At 39.2% G+C, this 19,544-nt stretch overlaps 1 protein-coding gene across 1 annotated transcript in view; it reads right to left on the bottom strand.

Moving 5' to 3' along the window:
* Window positions 1-356: 356 nt before the first annotated feature.
* The window catches only part of hip1rb (huntingtin interacting protein 1 related b), a 40,436-nt gene continuing 21,248 nt past the window's right edge, over window positions 357-19,544 (bottom strand). The window contains exons 2-31 of the mRNA XM_061817714.1: window positions 18,161-18,224; window positions 17,812-17,954; window positions 17,678-17,734; window positions 16,152-16,232; window positions 16,000-16,076; window positions 15,812-15,873; window positions 14,515-14,655; window positions 14,380-14,437; window positions 13,680-13,755; window positions 13,272-13,471; window positions 12,282-12,354; window positions 11,782-11,965; window positions 11,291-11,379; window positions 10,263-10,379; window positions 10,085-10,186; window positions 8,712-8,906; window positions 8,229-8,376; window positions 7,505-7,591; window positions 7,325-7,432; window positions 6,398-6,534; window positions 6,219-6,329; window positions 5,577-5,635; window positions 5,328-5,358; window positions 5,184-5,246; window positions 5,007-5,107; window positions 4,823-4,928; window positions 4,583-4,706; window positions 4,438-4,499; window positions 1,630-1,851; window positions 357-1,080 (exon numbers count right to left, since the gene is read on the bottom strand). Of these exons, the coding sequence (XP_061673698.1) occupies window positions 1,072-1,080; window positions 1,630-1,851; window positions 4,438-4,499; window positions 4,583-4,706; window positions 4,823-4,928; window positions 5,007-5,107; window positions 5,184-5,246; window positions 5,328-5,358; window positions 5,577-5,635; window positions 6,219-6,329; window positions 6,398-6,534; window positions 7,325-7,432; window positions 7,505-7,591; window positions 8,229-8,376; window positions 8,712-8,906; window positions 10,085-10,186; window positions 10,263-10,379; window positions 11,291-11,379; window positions 11,782-11,965; window positions 12,282-12,354; window positions 13,272-13,471; window positions 13,680-13,755; window positions 14,380-14,437; window positions 14,515-14,655; window positions 15,812-15,873; window positions 16,000-16,076; window positions 16,152-16,232; window positions 17,678-17,734; window positions 17,812-17,954; window positions 18,161-18,224 (3,087 nt within the window). The 3' untranslated portion in view covers window positions 357-1,071. The remainder of the gene's footprint in view (window positions 1,081-1,629; window positions 1,852-4,437; window positions 4,500-4,582; window positions 4,707-4,822; window positions 4,929-5,006; window positions 5,108-5,183; window positions 5,247-5,327; window positions 5,359-5,576; window positions 5,636-6,218; window positions 6,330-6,397; window positions 6,535-7,324; window positions 7,433-7,504; window positions 7,592-8,228; window positions 8,377-8,711; window positions 8,907-10,084; window positions 10,187-10,262; window positions 10,380-11,290; window positions 11,380-11,781; window positions 11,966-12,281; window positions 12,355-13,271; window positions 13,472-13,679; window positions 13,756-14,379; window positions 14,438-14,514; window positions 14,656-15,811; window positions 15,874-15,999; window positions 16,077-16,151; window positions 16,233-17,677; window positions 17,735-17,811; window positions 17,955-18,160; window positions 18,225-19,544) is intronic.

Here is a 19,544-nt window from a genome sequence, read left to right as displayed (position 1 = left end):
TCAATCCCAGCCCTACCTGTGTGGAGTTTGCATGTTCTCCCCGTGCCTACGTGGGTTTCCTCCGGGCACTCCGGTTTCCTCCCACATCCCCAAAACATGCAACATTATTTGCAGACCCTGAATTGCAGCTAGGTGTGATTTTGAGCGTGACTGTTGTCTGTCTCCATGTGCCCTCCCATTGACTGGGAAGCAGTTCAGGGTCTCACCCTGCCTCCTGCCCGAAGATAGCTGGGATTGGATCCAGCCCTCCCGCAACCCTTGTGAAGATAGGTGGCAACAGAAAATGGATGGATGGACATTCAAACTGAATTAGAAATAAAGCAAATGTGTTTATGCAGATTGTTGAAAAATAAAAAGTCCTTAAATTAAACATTTATTTAGTTTGCTGGACATTTAACACTTGGAACAAGGAGACCTTCGCTAAAATATATTTTCAACTAGATCTGAAAGGGTGAACGAAGGAAATAGAACATCTTAAATGGGTGAAATTAATTATCATAAGGACCCTGTATGGAAAAACTCCCAGAGATTATAAACGGCCACATTCATCATAGAAGCAACTACATGTAGTGTACGTGTAATCTATTAGAGATGAGCTCGATATATTACACTTGATGGACATGCTGTACAACCATATGGATGAATATAAATGAATCATCAGTGCAGTACATTCCAAGGCCACCCAGTTAACGTTTCACTAATAAGATGAAACGATGTTCACCGTGGAGGTTTTTGCCGCACCCCCCTCCCCAAAAACAAAGGTTAAAGCTATGACTTCGATCCAGAGCCTTATTACTACACTGAAAGCAGCATTTACAGTCTTTATCCTGATGTAAAATACTACCCTGTTTGTTGATTGTGTTGCTAAACCCTAAAATAGAATGATGGAATAATGTAGTGTGTAGGTAGGAGTCAAAATAAAAATAATGCAATTCAGGTCCAGGTTGGAAAAACAAATATGAATAGAAGAGCAGGATTGTCAGCAAGCATTGAGGGTTCCCCCCCCCTCATCTTCCCTTAATGCCTTTTACAGTTTCCAATGGTGGTGGATGTCTCCTTGTGCCTCTGATCTCACTTGAACTGCAAAAAAAAAAAAAAAAGTTACAGTATTTTGAAGGAAAAAAGATGTTTAAAAAATACTTAATTTAAAAAAACTCGTTTTTAAAATATATACAAAAATGCAAGAATTTAAAAACCTAATATAATTTAAAGTTGGAAAATTGAAAAAAAAATACAAAAAAATATGACCCCCTGCTAAAAATTGTCAACCAGAATATTAATACAAAAACTACTGGACAAATCCAAAATTTTGAAAAATAAAAATGAAACAATTCCTAACAAAGAAAAATAAATAAAATGAGAATGAGAATAAAATTCCCAAAAATAATTTATAAAGTATAGGCTATAATAATATTAACAAAACTATTGTGTTATAATATACTGTTAAATTGGCATTCTATGATTTTTATTTATGATTTAACAATTTATCTAAATAAGGGCTGTCTCATCCGCCAATAGTCAAACAGCCTAAAGTACGTTGCCATGCCTACCACAGAAATTTTATTGTCCTTCTTCTCAGCCACTCTTTTGTAAATACAGCATTATTAATGTTTTCAAAGACAGACTTACCGGAGACTTGAGCAGGACGCTGGGTTTCTGGGCCAGTGCGGGCTTCTTCATGAGCGCTGGCTTGTTGAATTTGGGAGACATGGACACCAGCATGGAGGGGTCGCCGTCGTCAAGCTGGAGCTGGTCCAGGGGTACTCCGGCCAGAGAGTAATGCTGCTTCCTCAGCTCGCCCAGACGCAGACGCTCGTTATCCAGCTGAGACTCCAGCTCCAGCACCTTCACCTGAGGGCACACGTGGCAAAAGTACTCACACACTGTACTTAATGATAAGTCTGTTTAAAAATAATCATGATTTTAAAAAAAAGTTGCGGTTCAACCCCTGCACTTGAGTTGTTTTTTTATGCACCAAATTTCAGATGTACAGTGAAGAAAATAAGTATTTGAACACCCTGCTATATTGCAAGTTCTCCCAGTTAGAAATCATGGAGGGGTCTGAAATTTTCATCATAGGTTCATGTCCACAGTAAGAGAGATAATCTAAAAAGAAAAATCCAGAAATCACAATGTATGACTTTTTAACAATTTGTTTGTGTGGTACAGCTGAAAATATGTATTTGAACACCTGTCTATCAGCTAGCATTGTGACCCTCAAAGACCTGTTAGTCCGGCTTTAAAAGTCCACCTCCACTCCACGTATTATCCTGAATCAGATGCATCTGTCTGAGGTCGTAAGCTGCATAAAGACACCTGTCCACCCCATACAATCAGTAAGACTCAAAGTTGTAACATGGCCAAGACCAGAGAGCTGTCCAAAGGCAGAGACAAAATTGTACAACTGCACACGGAGAAATTGCCAAGCAGCTTGGTGAAAAAAGGAGCAATAATTAGAAAATGAAAGAAGCTAAACATAACGGTCAATCTCAATCGGAGTGGAGCCCCATGCAAGATATGACCTAGTGGGGTCTCAATGATCCTTAGAAAGGTGAGGAATCAGCCCAGGACTACACGACAGGACTTGATCAAGGACCTAAAAAGAGCTGGGACCATCGTTTCCAAGGGGACTGTTGGTAATACACCAAGACGTCAGGATTTGAAATCATGCATGGCACGGAAGGTTCCCCTGCTTAAGACCAACGTATGTCAAGGCCCATCTTAAATTTGCCAATGACCATTTGGAAGAGGCAGAGGAGTCATGGGAGAAAGTTTTGTGGTCAGATGATACCAAAAGGGAACTTTTTGGTCAGAAAGACCAATGATGAGTTCAATCCCAAGAACACCATTCCTCGTGTGAACCATGGGGGTGGTAGCATCATGCTTTGGGGTGTTTTTCTGCACATGGGACAGGGCGACTGCACTGTATTAAGGAGAGGATGACCGCGGCCATGTTTTGTGAGATTTTGGGGAACAACCGCTTTCCCTCAGTCAGAGCATTGAAGATGGGCTGTGGCTGGGTCTTTCAACATGACGATGACACGACGCACAAAGCCAGGAAAACCAAGGCGTGGCTCCGTAAGGAGCATATCAAGGTTCTGGCGTGGCCTAGCCAGTCTCCAGACCTAAAACCAATAGAAAATCTGTGTTCAAATACTTATTTTCTTTACTGTGAATTATTTGTAATTTTACTGTGAATGTAAATGCGAATGATTGTTTCTTTTGCTCCGCGAGTTCTGGCTTGACGTCATCTGAGATGATGCCAGGAATCCCTTTCATCCATTTTATCCACTGTAGTTATTTCAAAGTAAAAAGTAGACATGGAAAGGATTTTTTTTTCCTGTAACCCCCCCCCCCCTAAAAAAATACAGATTTTTAAAATTAATCTTACAATTAAATATGAACAAAATAAAACATATATATTTAAAGTGCTGTGAAAAAGCATTAGTCCCCTTCTGAAATTCTTAGTTTTCCATCATTTCAGTTTTAGTATTTTCTGTTTAAGAGTGTGAGTTTGGGGGGGTTGAGATCCCTGGGCCCCAACAGAGAATTTGGGGGATTTTAGAATATAAATTAAGCAATTTGGAAGGCCTCAAGCAGTGCTCAAGTATTTGTTGATGTACATATTTTAGATTAAAATGTAATCTGCCTCATTTCTTTATTTGCTTTGGCATGCAAGTTGAGTCAGGCCCATCTCCAACTCCACCTGATGCCTGCTTAAAGCTGTGCCACACTCACCTTCATTCTAGAAAAGAATTGACTAAAATCATTATTTTATGTGACGTAAATGGCCTTTTTTAAGTTCAAAATGTCAATTTTCACCAAAAAGCTGATTTGCATGTATGATTTATGGTTCCCATCACAGCAATTTGTCCAACACCAGAAAGAAGTAAGCAGCCCAAGACCATCACATTACCACCATCATGATTGACATTTGTGTTATAACACAAATATATATATTTACAGGGCCAAGCAACTTTGAATAGTTTTCCTTCATGAATGAAATCATTTTAAAACAGCATTTTCAGTTTACTTGGATTATATTTGTTGGATATTAACATTTGTGTGCTAATCTTAAAGTGTGGAAACTAAGCAAAAACAATTTGAGAAAGAGGATAATACTTTTTCACAGCACTAACATTTAAAAATATATCCATTTCCAAAACCTAACAGAATATAGATAGAATTAAAATTTTCAGGTTTTAAAATCTAAATATAGAATGAAAAAAAAAAAATTAACCCCCCCAAATCAATTTAAACATGAAATTTGATTGCATTCATTCATTTGGAGAAAAAGTAAAGTAAAGGAAGTTGCGCCACCACTTTTAATTTATCAGGTGATTTCCTTATGACCAATGTTTTAAAAAGATAAAGCCACCCAAAATCACATCAGTGGAGCCAACAATTCAATCAGAATTCGATCTCGCCATACGTTACCTGTGACTCCATTTCTTCTTTTTTCAACTTGATGAGCGACAACCCAGAGAAATCCATGGGATCTGCAGAAGGCAGAACACAAAACTGGATCGAGCCTCATCACACTTCAGCTTGTTTAAGGAAAGACGCGACTGAGCCTGCATACCCTTGTCTTCCAGATCGTCTTGTCCCGTCCTGGTGGAGGCCACCACTTTGGCAGCCATTTCATTGACCAGGCGAGAGGCCTGCTGGAGCACCGTCAGCCGCTTACTGTGACGGTCCGCTTTTACCTGAAAACACAGAAAAGTACACCTGACCACCACAATTGGTAACATCGTGTCACACACGCAAGTGACGCACGCACACCCAACATGTTTGATGTACAGTGACGCTTTTTTGCCATTACCTTGGAGGCGGCGACCAGTTGCGCTGTGCTGGCAGCGATCTCGTGGGAACAGACGATCAACTCTTCATATTTGCCGGTGTGCAGCACCACCTTGTCAGCTGATTCCCTGTCGGTGAACAGGTGAAAAACACCTGATTGGTTCTCTGATTTAAAAATAATGAGAAGACTGACAAGTTCAACTTACACCATCTCTGTGGCCCCCCAGCCCACGGCCTTGGCTGCAGAGATGAGGCCCTCGGTCCAGCGCGAGTTTCTGGCATAGAACTCCTTGATGGAGGCTGCACCCTGAAAACATATTCACTGAATTGGATTATTGTAAAACATGCACATGGAAGTACTTGTTGAGGCCGACGCCACTCACCCTGCCACCTTCCACAATCTCTTTCTGCAGTTCCGTGGAGGCAAGGACCAGCATGCGGATGGCCTACACGAGAGAGAACCAAAAACACACACTGAGGATGACAAAAAAATGTTAGGTTGAGTTTGATGTAAAAGCAAAGCATACCTTCATTAGGTCTGTGCAACAGTTCAGGATTCTACAAAAAAAAAAAAAAAAAAAAAAAAAAAAAAGTACATACTGTATTAGGAATTACCAGGACTACAGTAAATACTGCATCTTGCTGTAATGGAGCAAGGAAAGGCACCCACACAATGTGGGAAAGGTCTGAAAGGCCATCGATGCATTAAACACCCCATTAATTTTAACAGCGCAAGGGTAACATGGCAGCGATGTTTTGAGTTCCAGTGAACAAACCTTTCGTTGACCTCCAGCTTAATTCCCGACGTGTCCTTACGCGCCTGATTCATCACTTCCTGTGACCACAAGGAGAAGTGAATTACTCGGATTTGCAATAACAAGGTCACTGAAGAACACACACGCATGAAAAACAATAGCTACCCACCCACAAGCACACAAAAGAACATACACACACACACACCCGCTAGAGAATCCAGACATGCAAACAACCAATTACAAACAAACGAACACAAACAGCTCACCCACCAACAAATGACCACACTTACTCAAAAACAACCCCCCCTCCTCCCCCGTTAACCTCCCACACAGCGAAAAAACAACTCCCATCCGGCTACAAACACCCACTCAAGACCCCCCCTAAACACACACACACACACACACACACCGAAGACAGAACACCCATGCTTACACCCAGGAACATGCAGACATACACCTAAATGAACACACACATACACTCGAGACCCCCCCCCCACACACACACAAAGAGGAGTAACACCCAGCCGAACAAACACATTTATCCACCCACAACACATCCCCACACCAAAGGAAGACCCATCTGAACGAATATATGCACCCACCCACACTCAGTTCATACCAAACCAACACCACAACTACTACTTTCCTATTGGTACTACTAACATCAATTCTGCGAACGGCCTCCTCGATCGCTGCAGATGTTGCAGCCATTTCCTTGTCAACCAGGTCTCCTAGTTCATCCTGGCGGATGTCCATGCCTTTTGGTCGCAGCTCCTACAAGCGAAAAAACAACTTGAGAAACCGTGTCATGTCACACCACATCAAGTCTCCCAGATGCTTGCCTGGCCCAGACGCAGGATCTTGTGGATGATGACTTGAATGGAGGCCGGGTCGGCCTTTTGCAGGGTGCTCTTGGACTTGAGTGCCTTCAAGTACTGAAGAGATTCAGTAGCGCAGCTTCTGCAGTTCTCTGTCAGTCCTGTAGGGGAGGTGCACATCATGAATGGGTTTAGGCTGAAAGTTCCAGTATTTTTTGTCAATTAACATTAATATTAAAATAAGTTTTACAGAGTGTCCCCTAATATAAATACAAATTAAAGAAAGATTTCATGGTATTTTTGTCATCTAACAATACAAAAATTGTAAAAAAAAAAAAAAAAAATTGGTTTGGTAATTACCAAAATGTTACTTGTAACAATGTGATAATGAACACTTTTTTTCCCCCAGAATAACTTGTTAATCTTTGAGGACAAAATATGGAAAAAAATGTAACTTTCATAAAAATTCATTATAATTAATAAATGGTTTATCAATAATATTTGTTGTTTTATATTTTAATGTTAAATGGCAGAGATATAATAATAATCATGAGATAATTTTGGTATTGTTAAATGGAAGAAAATACATTGTTTTCAATAGTGATCAATGAAGGTCATACCAAAAAATGTTTTCAGATTCATAGGGAATATGAAAAAAATATGACAAAATACTGATAAAACCTATTTATATTCATAGATGAAAATTGTGAAAATTTATTTCAGTATTGTCATCAACTTTGAAAATTGAATTTTGTTTTTGTCATCTAACAGAATGAAAACTATTCAAATGTGTTTTTTTTTCCCCACCAATATTTTGGTCAGATAACATGAATGCATGATTTCATGTTATTTGCAGGCCATGTACAACATCAGTTTTAATAGTGTTAAGTGTAGTCCATGTAGGGAGCATGACAGTACATCTGCTATATGTGGCATTTGTCGCTTGCTTACGATCTGCATGGTCAGTGGGCGCCATGTGTGCTGTGGCACTGCCATTGATGATGGTGTCAGCAGCCGAGTGGGAGAACTGAGTCAGCGACCTCAGCAGCCCTTCAGCATCTGAAACAAGTACATGATGCTTAAGTCATTAATATCCCAAGTATTAATGAGTATTACATAAGGGATATTTACCCTTCATGTTTTTCACATAGTCCGCTTGGCCTTTTTTCACTTTATCAACGGAGCTCAGGGCCACCTCCGCTCGACTTATTAGGTAATCTGTGTAAAAGTAAAAAAGAAATTAAAATACATTTACTGGAATTATTCACATGGGATAAGAACCATACTGGCAAAAGTGAGGAACTCCAAGTTAAATGATGCCACCCCATACTACTTAGTATTGCCTACAGCAAGTTCAAAGTGTTAAACAATGTTTCCAAAGACACAATCTTTTCAAAGTCATCTTAAAATATTACCCTTAAAAATAGGTTCAATATTTCAAGAAAATGCACCTGAAGTGAATACTGCGATCCAATGAAGACTCTCCATAGGTTCCACAAACAACCAATGCTAAACTAAGCTACTTCCTGACATACAAAGATGTTATTCTTCCAGTCAAAACACAACTGACAATATTACTTCAACATCATGGCAATTTCACTTACGAGTCTAATTCATTCCACAATCAAGATAGTAACTCACTGTACTTTTATATAAAAAAACAATTTTCACATTTCAAATGAATCCATTTCAGCCCCCCAAGAACACTTTTTTTCCCCCTCTCTGGTTGAGTGATTTTATTGAAAAACAGCACTATTATTTAAACTATAAATAAGTCTTTCAGTGTCCTGCTGGGGACAGAAAAAAGATGGTATGCGGAGGATGACTGCAGTGGATCTGAGGGTAGAGGCATGACCTGGGGAGCTGGTGCATCGGATATGGAGAGGATCATCCAGTTTGGCCACAGCATCTTGGATGATGTTCTCAGCTTCCGTGACGGTGCCTTGCAGCAGCACAAACTGCTCGTCAAGGAGCTTCTGCTTCAGCAGCTCCTCCTGTCTGGCCTGCATGCAATACAAACAACAAATACATTGGATTATTAGTTCCCCCCATCCATTTACATATGTAAGGAAATTATAGTAAGTATACAGTACTATATAAACCCTTGATAATGCAGAAAAAAAATGTAGCAAGGGTACGACCAACGCCCCGGGATAAAGCATGTGAATGCTGCAATTGCATTACCATGAATAAAATATTTTAAACGTCAGCAGTCCTGTATTTAAAAGTTCAGTGAAGGTTAAACTGGAACGCATTGATTCTGCAACCATTTGTAATCCTAAACAGAAACTGACCCTTGCAGTGAAGTGGACAGACGTGACGAATCATCCTGACCCACCTTCTCCTGCAGTCTGGCCTGCAGCTCGCTGAGCTCCTTGTTGCTCTTGTCTTTCTCCTGTTGGACCGTAGACTGCTGCAGTTGCGCACTCTGGCGGACGGACGAAAGCTCAGCCTCCTTCTCGCTCACTGAGCGCATCAGGCGCTCCTTCTCTGCCTGCAGAGCGGCCATGGTGCTGTTGACTTGAACAGAAGTCTACGTGAGAGAAAGAGAGAAAAAGCAGTGGCAGCAAAAGTAGACTATTTATGAAGTACATGTATTTGCGTGGACAAAGAGACTGGTATAAGTCGAAGTACTGATTCAACAGCATCTAAACAAGTACAAAAATCAATTCTCGTTATGGTCAATATGTGCGAAAATTGAATAACTGAGACCAGCCAAAATTAGAAAGCTGGTCCTCAGATGAAAAAAATGAATGACAAAACTACTCCTCAAAGGAAAACAAAAATCATTGTGACATTTCATATAACGGTGTATGAGTGAGCTTAATGGCAGTGTTATCTAGAATTGTAATGGTTTGCATGCTAAATCACATTCCTAAAGCTATTTAGCAAAGACTGATTTTGCTGTTTTTTTTTTTTTTCCTGTATTCTGTAGTTTATACCATTCACACAGTACCAAAATATGCAGTTTAGGGATAGAAGTACAGCAGTCATAAATGAGAATAAAATGCATGTTAGTGGTAAAAGATTTTTTTTTTGCGCTGATTATTCAAGAAGTTGAAATATCAAGAGGGTTAACAATTATAAAAAGATTCAATAGCAACAGCACAAGAGTGATCCAATCAGAGCAAAGTTTACTGACTTTACCATATGAATGAGTCATCCATCTATCAACTGTCAGTTCAGGGTGCAATGTGTTTTTTGCCCAAAGTTAGCTGGGATAGGCTGTAGCACTCCCATGACCCTCGTGAGCATAAGTGGCATGTAAAATGGATTGGAACTGCTAGGTATAAAAAGTAGGACATCTTGAAAAAAAGATTTTCTGGGCATTTTCAAACTATCTTTCAACTCTGATAAAAGGACATGATTATTATTTATTTTTTAAAATCAGATAGCATGGGACCTTTAAAATTTTAAACATTCAGATGAGGTTCATCAATGGTACTAGCTAGTATGCTAGGTTGTGTAATACACTGTAATACACAAACTGATGGCTTACTTTATTTGACAAAGTAAGGAGTAAAACATACAGAACTTTTTCAAATGAAGGGAACAAGAGTTACAAGTCATTGAGATATACTCAAGTACAGATACCTAAAAATGTACTTGAGGACAGTAACTAACTGGTACTTGGTTAGTTCCCCTCACTCAGAAACAGTGGGTGGGATCGTCAGATGGAATGGGAGAAAGGACATTGCGGTGACAACTCACCAGCTCACTGCTCTGCAGGTTGGCCTTGATACGTGTGATTTCTGCCATCTTCTCTGACAGCTCTCTCCTGAGTTTCTCCATCTCAAACTTCTGCTCCTCCATCTACAACAAAACATTCCATTCTAAAAGTTAAAAAAAAGGATGCTACCAATAGATGCCACATTGACAAAACACCAACCTTCATGTCTGCTTCCTGCCTTATCCGATCCACCTCAAATGAAAGCTGCTGTTTGGTCCTCTCCACCTCCTCCTGAGTCTGCTGGGTGGCAGACAGCATCTTCACAGTGTCTGCGCTCTGTCAGAAAAGGAGCGTGCTTAACGTTTGTAACACACAGCATCTGCCCAATAAAAATACTTCATCTCCACTTCATAATCATTTTGAATCTAGCATGAACATTTTGTGGCTTACAGTGCATGTCCTGTAAATGTGAGAAACCAAACAACACATTTTGTACATTTGTAATGTTAAATAGTTTTGTAATGTCATCTCCATTCACTGTAACATAAGTCATTCACAATGTATTTTTGCATTACACAGAAACGCTCACATTCAGACAAGCAAAAATTGTAATGCATTTCTTTTTCTTGATGAATCTATAATAGTTACATCGATCCATATACTTTATTCCTCACTATTTTGACACTGACTGGCCTTGGCAGAGGGCTGCACCCTGCATTGATTTTGGTAGCAAAAGACAAGACTTTTTATAAGACCACTTTGTTCCAATTTAAGATCTCAATGAGGAAATACTTGCTTGACCATGATATGGCCTCAATATTTTTTGCTTTTTAAGATATTGTGAAACCAGATTTTTGATACTCTGTGACCCAAATGAGTCAGACAAGTGGGATAGATTATGAATGGATTATTATTATTTTTTTTTAATCAATTTATCATCTAGATTCCCTAACAATCAAATTGTTTGTGGTGCCGCTTGTTACAGTTACTCTAAAATGAATTTCTTTTTGAAAAAGCTCATGGAAAAATATTTGTGAAATTCATCTTTGTAAAACAGATCTTTGAATCTTTGCAGATTTTAGGATTGGGTATGTTTTTTTGTAGTAATTTAGGCCTATATTTCAGAAAAATGAAATTTAAGGATTACGGGAGTACATTACCCTATTCCAGCTCGGTTAAACCCCCCCACCCCCCCACCCCAAAAGATAAGGGTTTAACTCTGAAGATTTTTGCTGTGATGAGTCTACCTTGCGAAGTAGCTCAGCATGACTGGCCACGAGTTCTGTGTGCTTCTCTTTCATCTTATTGTAGCGCTGCTCAGTGGCCTGGGCTCTTTCTGCACAAAAACATACAAGACAGAATAGAAGTCCTCCCTAAATAGATGCCCACAGAAAATTTGGGATATGGGGGTGCCATGGCACAGATGGTAGAATGCTCATCAATCAAACCAAAGGTTGTGGGTTCGATTCTTGGCCCCTACGACCAAGTCCAAATACCCTTGAGCAAGATACAGAACTCCAATCTACTCCTGATGCTGTGTAATCAGGACATGAATGAGGAGACAGTGTTTTACCTCAAGTAGAAAAGCGCTACACGAGCGAAAGCCTATATGGAATATTCAGTTTTTGGTTGAAATTTCAAAATGAAGGATACCTGTGAATATTAAATTTTACCTGGAAGCTAGATATAATACATTTTTGGCAGATGTGGAATTTGTTCACAGTACAGGACGTCTTACGTTCTGTCTCCATGAAGGTACTCTGCAGACTTTCGTGCTCCGTGTTGCGGCGGCGCGCAACCTCCAGCGCAATACGGAGCTGCTCGTTTTCTACCAGCGCACGTTGCTTTTGGACCCGCTGCTCCTCCAATTCCGCCTCCAGACTGTTGATCTGAGACTTGAGCTGTGTTATGTAGCGCTGGGCCTTGACGTGGGCAGACAAACATCCCTTTTTTACAATTTAACACCAGCATTCCGTGCAGTATGTTGCACTAGACTGCAAGATCCCCTTTGAAAAACACGTGTCAGTGTAACAAAGAGCTCTATTTTCATTCATTTTTAAAATTTGTTAGTTGCTGTATATTGTTTGACGTGGGGACGGCTGGTTAAAACAACGAGGAGGAGGAAACATGACACACAAGCTTGGCACATTCTGCATATGGGGAAGAGATATTTTACATCCGCCCAAGAGGTGTCCAAACAAATAAAACAGTGGTGTAAGTCACTAAGGCACTCCTCACCTCAGCTTTCACCTTCTCCAGCTCAGCTCGCAACATCTCCAGGTCTCGCTTGAGACTCTCAATCTGGACATCCCTGTTACATAACAACCACACAAAAATTTGTCACGAGAACTTTAAGTAGATAGCCATAAACATGAAAGTTTCTTATGGCGTCAATAAAACTGAATACCATAAATACCAGACAAGCACACAAAATTCTAAAAAGCTTTTGCTGAGATTCACATAGAGTAAGCAATATAATTTAAGTAATATTTTCTCATTAAAAATGGCATTTCTGCTAAATATGACATTCCAGCACAATATTTCACAATTTTCTTGAAATGTTTATTTTAAAAGGTTTAAATGTGTTTTTTCCATGTGAAATCTATTCTAATCTAATCTAATATTTTTTATAAAAACTTTCTTATACAAGAAACCTTTGTAATTTCCTTAATTTTAATCCATGGCTTTTGATTTCAATTAATGAAATTTAATCAAAGAAGGTGCAGTGGATTCATTCTTTTGTATGCATGTCAGTTTTATTTAATTTTGTATTTTATTCTTGTTTGTGTGTTTTTTTTGTAAACAATTGAGACCGCAACATGGGCTGAATATGCTCTTTCAATTTCTCCTCATTTTGTAACAAGTGCTTCCCAAACGAATGGTGTTGTGGGAAATTCCGCACATAATTGATTTACCCCAAATAAAATATATCTGTTCATGTATCAATGCTAGCGACATTTAATAACCAGTCCAACAATTAAATGCTCTTCCACTAGATGGATATTAACCTATGGATTCACTTTTTGTGACATTTGTTTGGTGGTTTGCAGTGAGATTTGTCAAATTCAGTATGTGACTTTGTTCACTAATAGTTGGGAAACTGTGCTTTCATTTTCTTGTGTATTAGAATGCAATGGGAGGAAAAATATCATGTGGTTAAATGATGATATTCCCTTACTGTAATTGGATCATCCTACACATTACAGAAAACAATCAGGACTCTATTACCTGTCATCAAAGCCTCCATTGGGCGGTCCAAAGGTCTGATCAAAGATGTCAGGCTGCGCCTGAGTGCTGGCTGTGTCACTAACGTCGATGAGCGGCTCAGGGTCGTCGTCATCATCCTCGCCATCATCTTCGTCGGGGATGACCACCACCAGCTTGACATGCTTGGCCAGGGAGGCCGCATGCAAAAAGTTGGGCGGCGTCTGGTGATGGGAGGAGAGAAAGCCATTATCAACTTGCACTGTCCATTTATCAGAGGCGGTAATACAACTCACTAATTAAATACAGTACATTAAATACATTAAAATGTGCTCATTGGCATTTTTAGACATCCTAGTTTGATGATTAGCGGAATTACAAGAAACATGAGCTGTCCCTTATTTATGTAAGTAACCAGTGACAAAGTCTTACATCAGGCAGTCTGGGGATCTGGATGAGCCTCTTGAAGTACATCATCTCTCTGGCTCTGTTGAAGAAGGACTTGAGGCTGTGTGCCACAAAAGTAGAAAAGGACGTAACCATCATGATTCATGTTTTATCTTATAAGGCGTATTCCGAATGAGTTTACAACGCATTAATAGAAAACCAAAAAAAGTCAGTGCATCAGTCATTGGGCAGAGATAAGTTTAACGTTAGTGGGGAACGTTTGGAAAGGTTTTTGTTTGATTAGTTATACAGAAAATTATTCTTTGAGCTGATAGACAAAGTAGAATGCAGACATTTTACAATCAATCTGTGAATAATTAATTTACCCGTTAACTTTCTGTGTTTCTTTGTGGTGGTGCACCTAGAGATTTTTCTTCAGTAATGTGTTCAAGAAACTGTCTACTATGGAATTTTGATGATTGTTTTTTTTTACATAAAGAATAAATCTAAATAAAATAAACAATGCAGGCTACCTAACTTTGCTTACTGAGTTCTATAGATGACTCAAATCAGATGGTCTTTCACAATGTCATACATGAGGAATAGTCACATTACTATGGGACGAGGAGGATGGGCGTTGGGGTTGACCGGGTTGGGCTGGCTTATGTTGTACACTTTCTTTTATTGGATATGGTGACTTGACACCACTTGTTGCTGAGGATATGGCTGAACCTCCAGTGTGTACCTCTGGAATTGGTCCCGGAACCGATCCCGATGTCCTTGTAAAGTGTCAGCGGGGAGACCTGAAACCCACAAAACGTTCATTCGTGTATAACATTTAACACTGAAATACAGAATCTGTCGTTTTGCGTGTCTTTACATGCGTGCAGCTTGAACAGCAGCTTGACCATAAAGTGGTAGAGTTGACTACAGTCCTGGATAACCTGGATGAGCGGGGACAGGCGACACTGGCCAGACGTCAGCGTGGAGATGGCGATGGATGAGTTGAGCTGTCGCAACACTGAGGGGGATCACAGAACATTGAGACACTTAAAAGTACTGTAAATCAAGTTCAGTGCTCTAAGCGATAGTTCTATGTACAATAATCCCAAATTACAATGTCATCTTTAAAAAGATGTAATAAAAAAAAAAAAACAAAAAACACAAATCTGTCATTGGTGTTTGTCATTTTTAATTAGAAAGGGGGGAAAAGATTGTAATGTAACCATGAACCATTGGACATGGTATCCTTTTGATGAAATTTTCAAACTAATGTAATAGTGTCCTAATTTTTTTTTTTTTAGAAAGACTCCACCATTAACAGAATTTAGAGTTTATGAGGTTTTTTTTTTTTTTTTTTTTTAAAGTTCAGTGAGACCCCTCTAATGTGCACTGCTTATAGTAAAAATATGCCTGTGAACAGAGAGGAGCTAGTTTATAAAACCAGAGTCAGGAATGCCAATTTTGCCATTTCATTGAAAATAATAGATGGATAGATTAATTCAAGAGCAACACAAAAATGTACAAAGGCTCATGTGTTTAGGGCAAAAAATAAATGCAAAACTTGATTTAAATGTCATTGTCATGTATTTTTATGTAATAAGCAAGAGGGAAACTGTAAAATCCAAAATCTGATTTTGCTGAAAAAAAAAAATTATGTATATCTTAAGGCCATATTGGATTGAAATTATAAATTTAATTGAATGTGGGTTCAACCACCGGTTACAGCAATGGTCGCTTTAACCAGGATTTTTCTTCAACATGATGGACTTTCATAGATTCCCTAAAAGAAACTAAAGTAACACTTCACATTTCTAGTCCTCTCTTGTTAATTCCAGCAAAATACCCATGGAAAGTCGTTAGTTGTGACAGGATCTTGGGCGTCTTCCATTCCATTACAACTGGAAAGAAGGAAATTAATTTAATGTCCTCTAATTGGATGGCATTTCCTCATCAGAGGCAGCTAATTTAGGGCAATACAAAAGGAAACGAGTTCAAAGGAGGCCAAATGTCAGAAACTCCCCTTTTCATCAAATGTGGTTGGAAAAAAAACAGCATTACAAGAGCTTTAGTGTATAATATTTCCTTTTAAGTTTGGTAGGTGAATAGATAAGATTACTGCTAGACTCATGAAGTGCAGGTTGGGTTTCTCGTGTTTGGAGGAGCAGGGTTTTTACCTGTCTCAGCCAACTTCAATTCGACATCCATGTAATCGAACACCTCCACTGTGAGCTGAAAGCTGCCGGGGAGAATTTGACAGCCTCATTAAGAGAGAGAGAACAAACACGGAGGATGTCAAGTGAATCAAGCAAACTAAACTGAGATAAAGGCCGCACGTTTAGAATGTCAGACTAAACTGACTCACACGTTGTTGATGTCCGTCCCCGCCGTGCGCTCCAGCACCTCATCTGTGGCCTCCAAGTTGGTGGGGATTTCACCATGCTAAGAAAAATGGGGAGACGTTTTCAAATTCAACGTCTCACCAGAGATATCACGTGAGTCACAATATCCCTTCACCTTGTTGTGAAATTTCATTTTGGTGCAAAGCAACTTGGAATAGAGAGCCACCAGCTGTCCGTATCGGTCATGTAGGTTGCCCTAGAAAGAACAGCAACATTTGAATTACAGTTAACTTACATTTATCAAAGGAACTATAGAGCCACCAGCAATAGGTGAAAATCCACTATCGAAAGCATTGACGTATGACAACAGAATTTCACAAAGACTTTTAAAGTATTGTATTCCCTTGTGCCTGTTCTCACTTTGTTATTGTCAAGAAACGGGAGACTATCGGATAACATCACTGAGGAAACAAAAAGACACTCTACCCTGCACAGTCCTCCAAAAGGGGTCAAAGCGAGAATTAAACACTATATATTTAGACACCAAAATCCTCAACCAAACATGTCATTTAGTTTAACTAAGCTAATTACTATTTGACATAGTTAGGCTTGTGGAAATTAGCATACATGCTGTGGTGATAATATAAATCTAACAATTGCTTCGAAAGTTAAATAGACCGAGCAGCAACCCATACAAAAATACTCATGGGTATATATTCTCTATGCTCTGTGGGAAAAGTGATTATTGCTGCAGTTTAGTCGTGAACTAAAACAAACCTATTCTGGACTGTCTATTCACTTGAACACTTCCCATACAGTTTGCCATTGTTTTTAACTGATGTTTTATGTTCTATTTATTGTATTAATTGATTTCTTTTAACCATGTTCATATGGTCACCTTGGCTGCCCTGAAAAGGTGCACATAGATAGAATATTGTCTGTTTTAATAATTATTAACTATTTACTCTTCCCATCCCACCGAAAATTCCATTGAACAAAGAGTATTTGCATAAACTGTATTTTTGCTTGGTGAAAGCGCAATTGTCAAGTTCGCAGTAAACAAGCCCCACATTCAACGTTACTCCTAATAAACAGAGATGGTCCGCAGGTCTATTGCCATGTTAGTAAGGTACAGTCATGTTTATCTCACTGAATTGCACAGTTGATTTCAACGGCTCTTGGGTACCATGATGCAAAGTAGCAGAGGTCTGTATTACCACAAATGAGTGATTGCCTTGGGTTTTACTATGAAATGCTGTGACACTCACCCAATTTTCTGTCTTTTTTCCCTCATCAATTCAGTGCTGCATCTCGCAAGTGTTATGTTCCCACTCCTTTAAAAGCTTCACTTCCACTTCCTACTTCCCACAGATTGGTGATGTAAGCACCCTATTGTGTCACATTCTATACGCCCCTGCATGCGTCCATCTCCGTTGTAGAACCGTCACAGTTTTGCTGTTAATATTTTTTGAGGCGCAAAATGCAAACCCTCAACTGGTTGCCAGCTAATCACAGAACAGATATAAACAACGATTTACACTCACTTTCACACCTACGGGCAATATTAAGTCTTTAAAAGAAAAAAACTACTATGTTTTTAGTGAGGAATCCCTTGTCTCTGTAAGGCATTATAGATTTTTCTTGTGGATGAATGGTTCTACTGTATACTGTACAAATAAACTTTCCAGTCCACAGACTTACCCAAAGCTGCCCAAGTTCCACAATAGAGCTGAAATGTCTCATACAGTCTTGTAACACCTGTGGTGAAAGCCCATATATAGTTAAATACTTACTTTGTTTATTTTTTAAACGATCAGTGGCAACAAGGGCCTTACATTGCGGTGTCCATCGCGCAGCACTTTGTGCAGCACGTGGCAGAACTTCCAGCTGAGGACGGAGCTGCTGGCCAGGGGGAAGCCCAGGGCATAGGACCAGAAAGTGTATGCCCCCTTCTCCCGATGAGTGCCCAGGATGATGCCTGATGGGTTCTCTGTTAAGCACGCTCAAATAATCACCAAAAACATTCAGCTAGAGAGGGAACTGATGGCTTCTCTCTTAATTGCCTTGTGAACTGTTTTGATACACTTTACTAATTATCTCTTACCTGCAGCATACACCACTAGTTGAGAGGAAGGAATCTAATGTTATCAAACATTAAGATTTGGCTGTCTATCAAAAGGATACGTCGTGCATGCTTCTCCTTCACAGGTGTTTCAGTGGAGTTGATGGCTTTGCTAATGCTGCTCAGCTGAAAAGAGAGGAAAAAAAAGATCAGTCAATTGCACAAAAATGAGTTACATTTCGATTAAGGCTATGCATGGAAACTGGCGTTTTCTATTGAAAGATTGTGGGTTGTGTACTGGAAAAACTTCAGCACATCATTCGACCTATTTTGGAACCACTAAAAGGTTAAGATCACCAAAATGATTTGGTTGGGAATTGGTCCACCTGCCCAAAAAAGAAAAAAAAAGAAAAATTTAATCGTTTAAAAACATGAAAAAAAGAATTTGGGAAGAAAAAAGAGAAGTGAAAAAAATGTACAAATAGTTCCATCTACCATTAGCTTGCCCGGGTCGTGGTTGACTAAAGTTAAATTAGCGGAAGGAAAACTGTGAAGGATTCAAGAAAATAAATCTTCGTCATAGCTCGTAGTAACGATTAGTTCGATCCAACCCTGTGTAACAGTCTCATACTACTACATACGAGCTTATCAATTAGTCTGAACTGTATGGCGAAGCGCTGCCTCCCCACATAAAAATGAAGGTGGTAACAGTTAACTTTTTGCATAAATTCCCCACTATGAAATAGGAGCTGAGCTCATTCACAAATACTTGTCACCAGTGGATAAATTGTAGGCCAAGAATAATTACTCCTCAACCCAAACATAACTGAATCAATATGCATGAGAAGAGAGAGAAACAAGGGAGTGACATCAACCACAAAAACAGTGCAAAAGATTTCACAGAACAAAGCTATTTGTGATGTAGTCTAGGTATCATATGAAATCAATATGGATATAAAATATGAAACATTTCAAACATCAAGGTGCATCTTATAAGACTTGAAATTTTATTCAGTAGAGTAACGAGTATAAAGTGGAGACAGAAATGAGAGAACCCAAATGAGCCTGTCCCAGATAGTTAAGACTATTTTAATATTACTATTTAATTTAAAAGTTATGCTTTTATTCAACCATTTTTTGTCAGGTACAAGACCAAAATTTAATCTATGAGACTTTAATATTTTGGAGCAATTATTAGCCTCGATATACCTCAAACTAATTGAATGGTTCAATATATCTTGAAGTAGAAGAAAACAGTCTTGGAGAACTGTCAATCGAAAAACTTCAGTATGTAAGTTGCAGTAGCGTGATAGAGCAATTTGCCACACTCCAGACCAATTATCATTGATTGATGCTTCCACCCAACAAGTACAGTAGTTGTCATACTTAAACAAGAGGGCCTCGTCAACGCTGAAGCATTACAGGGCTCGGACTAAAAATGAAGACAACGGGGGAGAAACTTCCTTTGTTGATAATTAATCCTTTTTTATATTATTTACCCAATTC

Source organism: Syngnathoides biaculeatus, chromosome 4, assembly GCF_019802595.1.
Source record: "Syngnathoides biaculeatus isolate LvHL_M chromosome 4, ASM1980259v1, whole genome shotgun sequence".
NCBI lineage: Eukaryota > Metazoa > Chordata > Actinopteri > Syngnathiformes > Syngnathidae > Syngnathoides > Syngnathoides biaculeatus.
The sequence above is the reverse complement of the archived record's forward strand: the minus strand, read 5'-3'. Positions and strand labels throughout refer to the sequence as shown.